Source organism: Apodemus sylvaticus, chromosome 5 (assembly GCF_947179515.1).
Source record: "Apodemus sylvaticus chromosome 5, mApoSyl1.1, whole genome shotgun sequence".
NCBI lineage: Eukaryota > Metazoa > Chordata > Mammalia > Rodentia > Muridae > Apodemus > Apodemus sylvaticus.
Genome location: NC_067476.1, coordinates 4,605,904 through 4,614,261, shown reverse-complemented (window position 1 = coordinate 4,614,261; position 8,358 = coordinate 4,605,904). Strand labels below are relative to the sequence as shown.

The 8,358-nt window shown below is 49.4% G+C and overlaps 2 protein-coding genes across 2 annotated transcripts; both read right to left on the bottom strand.

Annotated features, from left to right (window-relative positions):
* Positions 1–358: 358 nt before the first annotated feature.
* LOC127684091 (protein B-Myc) lies at positions 359–1,266 on the bottom strand. The gene has a single exon (XM_052181057.1). The coding sequence runs from the start codon at positions 1,097–1,099 to the stop codon at positions 590–592; it is 510 nt and encodes a 169-aa protein (XP_052037017.1). The 5' UTR covers positions 1,100–1,266; the 3' UTR covers positions 359–589.
* A 4,459-nt stretch (positions 1,267–5,725) lies between these two features.
* Positions 5,726–8,266, bottom strand: LOC127684090 (odorant-binding protein 2a-like). The gene is made up of 6 exons (XM_052181056.1): positions 8,180–8,266; positions 7,491–7,624; positions 7,196–7,266; positions 6,701–6,808; positions 6,031–6,132; positions 5,726–5,751 (listed from the first exon to the last, which is right to left on the bottom strand). Exons 1-6 carry the CDS (start codon positions 8,264–8,266, stop codon positions 5,726–5,728), a joined length of 528 nt encoding a protein of 175 aa, XP_052037016.1.
* Positions 8,267–8,358: the final 92 nt, after the last annotated feature.

Here is an 8,358-nt window from a genome sequence, read left to right as displayed (position 1 = left end):
CAGTAGTACCTTTATTTTAGTTTTAAAATTATATCAATTGTTTTAAACCCCTTAGTCTAATTTTGTTTATGCATTTGTTTCATCTTTTGTCTTTCTCTCTCTCTCTCTTTTTTTGTTTTTTTTTTTTTTTTGTCTGTTTTTACTTTTCTTTTTTGGTCACATAAATTCCCCCTTTCTTACTTTTGGCCTGCTTTTAGCAGTAGCATGCCTTGGTTCTTTATTTTGTTAGGTTTCATAAAGCTGGGATTTCTTAAGAATAGGCTCAACATATTTCCCAATTGCTTTGGTTTTCTTAAAACAAAAAAGAATCAGCTTTTAAAAGGAAAATATATTTTATACTTCATATCTTAAGATCCTGTATAACTGATAAAGTATTTTATTGAAGTTATTTACACTTCAGGGTCCAGCTGACGTTGGAAAATTGATATACTTTAAGATTCCTTTTTTTAAACAAATACAGATCTGTTAAGGGAAGTGAGGAAGGGTGGCAAGCTTGAAAAAGAAAAGGGGGGAGGGGTTCTCTTAAACCCAGAATTTGAGGCAATTAACATGGCTGAAGCTTACAGTCCAAAGCCCCGGTGCTGTGCGCTCAGGTGTTGCAGGTGCAGTCTGGAGGCGTAGCAGGCTCCGCGTCGGCGGCCGGGCTCACGCAGGTGCCTTCTTTGCGCACAGCCTGGTAAGGGTCCAGCTTGGAGGCGAGCTTGGCGGAGGCCGAGAAGCCGTTCCACATACAGTCCTGCAGGATGATGTTCTTCACGAAGGTCTCGTCGTCCGGGTCGCAGACGAAGCTCTGCTTCGCCGCGTCTCCTCCGGGCAGCTCGGGCACGTCTGCGATGGAGAAGCTATCACCTTCGTGGTCCCGGGGGGAGAAAGACGCGGCGACCGCTTCGCAGGGGGGCGAGTAGAGCCCGGCGTGGCCCGGGGACGGGCGCGGCGTGGGCAGCAGCTCGAATTTCTTCCAGATGTCCTCGCTGGGCGCTGGCGGCTGCGGCGGCTGCTGGTGCACGTCCTCCTCCTCATCGTCGCACATGAAGTATGGCTGCACCGAGTCGTAGTCCAGGTCCCGGTTGCCGTTGGCGAGGCTCACGTGGAGGGGCATGGTCGCGGCGTTGCGTCTGGATGCGACCCGGAGGGGTGCAGGGCTGCTGCGGAAACCTGGCGCGCTGCGCAGCAGCCCCGAACCACTCCCCTTCCCAGACCCTCACTTCCGACTATCCCGACAGTCCCTTCTCCAGGCTCGGTCTCCCACTGCAGCGGAGGAAGGAGGCGTCAGCTCGTCGCCAGACGCCACGCTCAAAGTATCGCGCCACCTTCTGGCGAGTGGCTCCTGGCGCCGCACCGTGCGTGCACAGGATGCATTTCGTGCTCGCGTATAACCTATTCCCGGCATACTCTCACCCATTTCCTGCGAGTGTCTCCCTCTCCACCTCTTAATCCTCTTCGTCCGCCCAGTGTCTCTTCTACTTTCATGTCATCTGTAACGTGTGATTTCATGTATCTATAAAATCGAGAACCCACGGATGAAAGAAGTAAAAATCTTTGTCTCTCCGCGACTGACTTAATATATTTAATATGATAATCTCCAATTCCATACATTTCCTGCAAACGACACACTTGCTCTCATTTATTCCACTCCCACATATGAACCACATCTTTATTGTCCGTTCCTCGGTTGATGCACACCTTGGTTCCATAGCAGCTATTGTGAAAACACTGGGAACAAGCACACGTTCAACCTGGGTGGTGTCCTTGCTTCATGTCTTCTTCAAGGGTTTTCTTTTTTTAAAAAAATTATTTATTATTATGCCTAAGTACACTCACTGTAGCTGTCTTCAGACACACCAGAAGAGGGCGTCAGATCTTGTTACGGATGGTTGTGAGCCACCATGTGGTTGCTGGGATTTGAACTCAGGACCTTCGGAAGAGCAGACAGTGCTCTTAGCCTCGAGCCATCTCTCCAGCCTTTCAAGGGTTTTCTTAAAGCTACACTATTTTTTTAGGTTTATTTGTATTAAGTGTATGAGTGATTCGCCTGCATGTATGTAAGGGCATCACCTGCATGCCCGGTGCCCATGGAGACCCAAAGAGGATGACTGACCCACTGGACCTGAGTCAGGACACTGAGCCTCCATGTGAGTGGGTCCTGGGAACGAAGACCCTCTGGACCTCTGCGAGAGATCTAAACACAGAGACCACCTCCAGCGCCATCCCACGCACTGGTAATGACTAAATGATGCTCGCAGCTATAAATGGCTCCTGCAACTTTTCTAAAGAATAGACACAAATATGTGTGAGCTAGACATTAAATTTAAGCATGAACTAAACTTCTAAAATACTTTATGATTAAATATTACATAATGCAAGCAGTCAAGGCAGCTCATACATTGGAAGGCTGAGGCAGGAGGATGGCGGGCTATATAGTAAGCTCCAGGTTATCCCAGTCTACATAGTGAGAACCTTGCTCAAACAAACAAGAAAAAGCCATAATGCAGAATTCTTTTTTTTTAATTTATTGATATATTTATTTACATTTCAAATGATTTCCCCTCTTCTGGACCCCCACTCCCCGAAAGTCCCATCAGTCCCCTTCCCTCCCCCTGTTTTCCCACCCATCAGAATTCTTAAATAATCAAAAGATCTATCTTATTTTCTCTTTTCTTTCCTTATTATATACCAAATTTTTAGGAAGGAAAAATAAACAATTTAAAAAACATATACGCTATCTGGTTTCTGGACAATATCTTCTTAGAGACATTTGAGGTCTGTATTAAACTTCTAAGTGAGTGGGGCTGAGGGAGAGTTCTCTCTGGTAGAGAGCCCTGGCTGCTCTTCCAGAGGACCTCTGTCCTATTCCCAGCACCCACATGTTCAAAAAAAAAAAAAAAAAACTTTAAAAAGTAGCTACTTGCTGGGCAGGCAATGGTGGCGCATGCCTTTAATCCCTTCGCTTGGGAGGCAGAGGCAGGTGGATTTCTGAGTTCAAGGCCAGCCTGGTCTACAGAGTGAGTTCCAGGACAGCCAGGGCTACACAGAGAAACCCTGTCTCAAAAAAACAAAAAACAAAAAACAAAAAAAATAGTAACTTAATATTTTGTGTTTACTTTTAATTCTTCAGGGTTTTAATTTTTAAATATTTTAATGATTTTTCAATGATTCATTTATTCTTATTTTATACATGTTGTTTTTGTTTTGTTTTGTTTTGTTTTTTGCCTACATATGTGTCTGTGTGAACATGTCCCCTGGAGCTGGGGTTACAGACAGTAGTGAGCTGCCAAGTAGATGCTAAGAATGAAACCTGGTGTCTCTGGACAAGCAGCCAGTGCACTTAGCCACTGAGCCATCTCTCCAGCCCAAAGAGTTTTAATTTGTTTGTTTGTTTGTTTGTTTCCAAGACTAAAACTCCTAGAGAACAATGTACCTCTGCCTCCCAAGTGCTGGGATTAAAGGCGTGTGACACCCCACCCTAGGATTTTAATGAGGAGTTATTTAAAAAATTTTATCTGGAACCTTTGATGTCTATTTTGAGCTGTAAGTTGGGAGTTACAGCTAAAACTAAATATCCTGAGAGAGCTGGGTATGTTTTACCAGACTGGGTACCAGCAGTGTTGGTCCATGACTGAGTACAAACACAGGCCATGCACAGCCTGACCATTTGACTTAACCCCCAGAACCTTGTAAAATTGAACAGAGAGAGGAAATTGTCTCCACAAAGTCCTACTAGGACCCTCACACCCAGGCCGAAGCTATGCATGCCTGCATAGAGTCGGTTTAAGTACCCTGGGCTCTATCTTGCTGTCTGCCCAGCCCCTAACATGTGACCAGACCAACTGCCACAGGTCGCAAGGGGAAACCAATCTCAGCAAACCACAAGATGCTTGTTTGGTCGTTGACACTTTTGAAGCGACTGGGTTCAGAGTTCAAGAAAGAAGAAGTGGTCTCAGCCAGATGCTGTCCCTGAAGCTTTCCTTCGAGCAGAAGTTAAGCCCAAGGAGTTTCAGAGAAGGCTCCCTGCAGGGCAGCTGGCAGAAGGGCAGGATGCTTCTTTACTTCCTGTCCTGCTGGAATTCTGCCTATGCCCCCTGAGCACAGTCCCAGTTCCTTGCCAAATCCAGGGTACTGTGCCTGAATCCTAAGTACTGACCCAGAGAGCAGGGGAAAGGGGTGGAGGGCTGTCACATGCTGTGGTGTCATCTCTGCATGCTGAGGCTGGACTTAGAAGCCTTCCTCATGTACTGATTACAACAGAGAACAACATCAAGTATTTGCATCTCGGGCAGTTCTGGGGCCCACAGTAAAGTCCATATGTAGTCCCTGTCTTGACCAAAAAGAGAGCCCGGTGTGTGGGATTCACCTGGCCTGGTCCTGCCTCTAAGTGTCCAGGACTCCTCAGGCCCCACCTTAGAAACACCCAATAGCTCCCAGAAAGAACTGAGTCCAGATAGGAGAGGAATTCAGAGATAACGGGTCACATGGGAGTTGGAGTGGAAGCTAACTGAACTGATGGACACCAGCCTGAATCCCAACACCCCTCACAACGGTGACAAGCTGGGCGGCCAGCCTCCAGCCTCCACTGGGATCTGCACTTTGAGGCTGTTACTGATTATTTGGGGTCAGAGGCATCTGCTCCCTCACTGTGGCCCACCATGTCCCTGTTGGACAGAGAAAGCCCAAACCCTGATCCTTGGACAAACTGTGAGAGAGGGCTAGAATGGTAAACAGGGCTGGTGGACACTGTAGCTGCTTCTGTCTTTCCGGGAAGGGGGTCGGGGGAAGGATGATGGAAGAACTAGCGACTCTTGTTCTAACCATCGTCACTGAGCTCCTCAAAGCATGGCCTTCCCAGGACTCAAGCAGTTTGCTGGAACAGGGCCCCATGCGGTGACATTCATACGAAGCCCTGATGACTACTCATGGTCTCACCTCCCCAGAGCATCTTAGACACTCCTGCCACGGTCCCACCTGACAGCAAGTAGCTCACTAGGTAGCTCCTAGCACTTTACATGGCTCTACGGGAAAGCCAGACGCCTTGCTCTTTGGGCACTGGTTAGGCAATAGCTTTGCAATTTTCCCCATGTTTCTCTCCCAACACAACTCTTAGAGCCCTTCACAAGGCTCTTCACAGACAGGCTGAGCCAGAGTACTGCTGAAAACCTTTATTTGGAATCAGGGGAGGGGGAGCAGGTACTGAGGGGGTGGTGTTGAAGCAGTGGGAAGTTTGGTCCAGGAGCAGTGTGGTGCAGGGATGTCCCAGCCTGGTGTTGGACGCAGGCTGGTTCAGCTCCTGCAGACCTGGGTAGCTGCTGTGAGAGGAGAGAAAGAAAGATAAGCACCCTCCCCTCGCTGTTTTTCAGGAGCAGCAGTCAGGGAGGCATGGGCGGGGATGGCACAGGGCAGATAGGGGTCAGAGATCTTCTTTCCCCATGTGTCTGTGTGGTCCTGGCTGGGAGCGGGGCCCTGCAGCACTTCCATAACTGGCCAGATCTCGGCCTCCTTGGGGAGAAGGGAAAGGAAAGGAAGGAGCAGGTAAAGACCAGGGACGGGGAGAGATCATGACAAGAAGAACGGAATTCTATAATCATGGAGACCATACAGAGGGCTGCATCCTGAGTGACCACTCTTGTCTGTGTGGATGGGATGAGGACCCTCACGCAGAGCCCAGCAGTCTAGGCTTTTGCATGGTCCTATGGGCAATGGGGGGGGGGGGGGGGGGGGCGGGGCACTTACCCTAGTCACTGTCATCAACACACTCATCTGTAGAAACCAAAAGAAACCCAGAAGTGAGAATGGCCCTGAAAGGGGCCCCTCACACTTGTGGCTCAGACCCTCCCACAGCCAAGATCTGAAGCAGAGCCCTGGGATCCCGGTGAGAGGGGAGGGGCCTTGAAAGGACAGACAATACAGAAGCCAGGGGTGCAAAGAGACCTGGGGAGACACTGGAGCAGAAGCACAGGACACTTGTAGGTCATGGGGACACAGGAGGCAGTCAGTCATGGGGGACAGAGAGAAAGGCATGGGTATTTCTGCTCTCACCTCTGTTCTCTGGCACAAACATGTTTTCCTCTCGGAGTCCCATGCGGTGTATGAATTTCACAAATTCTTCCATAGCCTCTGGGTTTTCCTCAGAGTCTCTCCCTGTGAGGAGGTGGGGCAGGTTTGAGGGGCGATGCGCAGCTCTTCAAAGAGCCAGGGACACAAGATGGAGGTGCAAACAGCACAGAGGTCAGAGAGGACCCTGGCGGTAGACAAGGAACTGTGTGTGTGGACATCCATAGACACTGACTGGTCGTCAGACCCAAGCAGACCTGCAAGGTCACTACACCGTCCTCTAAGAGCCCTGAATCTCAAGGCCATGAGGCTGGAGGATTCCTACCTACAATAAAATGTCTCTACCCAGGAAGATTCCTACCTATAATAAAATGTCTCTACTAAGACATATCCTTTTAAGCTCACATGACTGAGAGCCCTGGGAGCAACATTCGCGGACTCCAGGTATGGGATGCACTCCTGAGTGCTCAGGTCTCCAAAGGCCACACAAATCTCACTCCTACACAGTTTTCTCCACTGTCCACTTCGGATCTCACACATTCCCAGGGAAGCCTCCCGGCTGGATGTAGCCCAGTGTCACACATGTCTCCTGCCCCTCTCATGACTACCAGAAGCAGAGACCAGGGACAGGACATGGGGCTCCATGGCACCTTACCCATGAGCTTTCCCATGCCAAACTTCCCGTTGTTCGGGTCTTCACAGTAGAAAATGTAGTGGTCCTTCACCGACGTCTGTTCAATATGAACAACCCTCTTGTCGTGAACTGCAGATGAACAGAAACAGCTCAGTGTCTCATCGAGACACTACTGAAGACCTTATAAAGGAATGCCTAGGAACACTTCGGTGGTCACCCAGGACACCTTAGGTGGCCTAACCCTGGCCTTTCTGTAGTCCCCATAGTTAGACAGGAGCCGTCTCCCACGGAAGCTGCCAAGCCTAGCAGAGGAAGGTGGAACTGGGGCACTTCAAGCACAGTACCTCTCTTTCCTGTCTTTGGGTCCTTCAAGAGCTGAGCTGTGTAGGAGAACAAGAATGATTCGGTTTTTAGGACCACTAGAATAGGAAGTGGCTGATGGCCTGTCCCAGAGCAGGCAGGGACCCATCCACCTCAGCACTTGCCACTGAAGAAAACACAGACACAGGGACTCACAGGTGGTGTATTTGCCAGGCTCTTCTGTTTTCTTCAGAATTAATTTAAACTCATGGCAATGATGCTTCTTCCTAGAAAACACAAGCCCACAGGCAGCTGCTCTCAGCAACATAACTGAGGTGTATCAGTCCTGCTCAGGTCACCCCTTAAACTCTATGCCAGTTCTGTTCTACTTTTAATGTGCTACCTTGAGACCGTGTCCCCTCAAAGGTAGGAATCGCTTAGTTACCCAAGTGCAAATAATGGCTAGCAAGGGAGAGACAAACTGCAGAGAGCCCCAGTAGGGAACACGTACCAGAAGGTAATTGTGACCTCCAAGTCCCCTTCTTCCAGGGATGTCACTCTCACAGGGAAAACCCTAGTGGGTATCTTGTGATTGGGTAGGCTCCCATTGTGTACCATGGCCTTTGCATGCCAGAACCCAGAGAACTGCAAGAGACAAAGCTGTGAGCACACCCAGGCCTCCCCCAGAGTCTACCCCGGGTTCCAGTATATGAGCTAGCTCCTGAAAAGACACTCCAGAGCTCAGGGTGCAGCCACTGAGGAGAGCTAACCCATGTGTTCCAAGAGCTGTTGTCAATAGAGAGAAACCAGCACTTGGGCTACCCAGTTCCACGATGGCAGAAGTGTCTTTCCCCAGCCCAGTGTATGTACTCTTTGATGTCTACACCTCAGAGAAGGCACTGGGCAGATCCTCTGCTCTGAATGGCCTGCTCTTAATGCTCAGGGTACTACTTGAACAAGGATCCTTCACCCAAATCTGCTTTTCTCTTCTAACTCAAGACTTAGGAGAACCTGTTTTTTCAGGAAGATGCCTATCTTCTAATAGAAGGACTCAGGAGCCCCTGATCTAACTGCTGAGAAGAAATATGGAGTCAAACTCAACCTTCAAGGAAATACCCTCTACCTCAGCACAAATCTACCAGCACCAAGCAGAAGGCCAGGTCATCTCATACTACCACCCATGGTCCCTCCCATCCTCACATCCTCCTGGTCATCTAATGGGACATCCTGAGCCTTCAGGACAGCCACCAGACCCAGCAGCAGGACGGTAAGGAGCAGGCTCTTCATCTCCAGTCACTGGGCTCTCACACAAGGCAGGTCACCTGGGCAGTGTGTGCTCTGGCTCCTCACAGGTGCCCTTTATGTCCCCCATGGTCAGG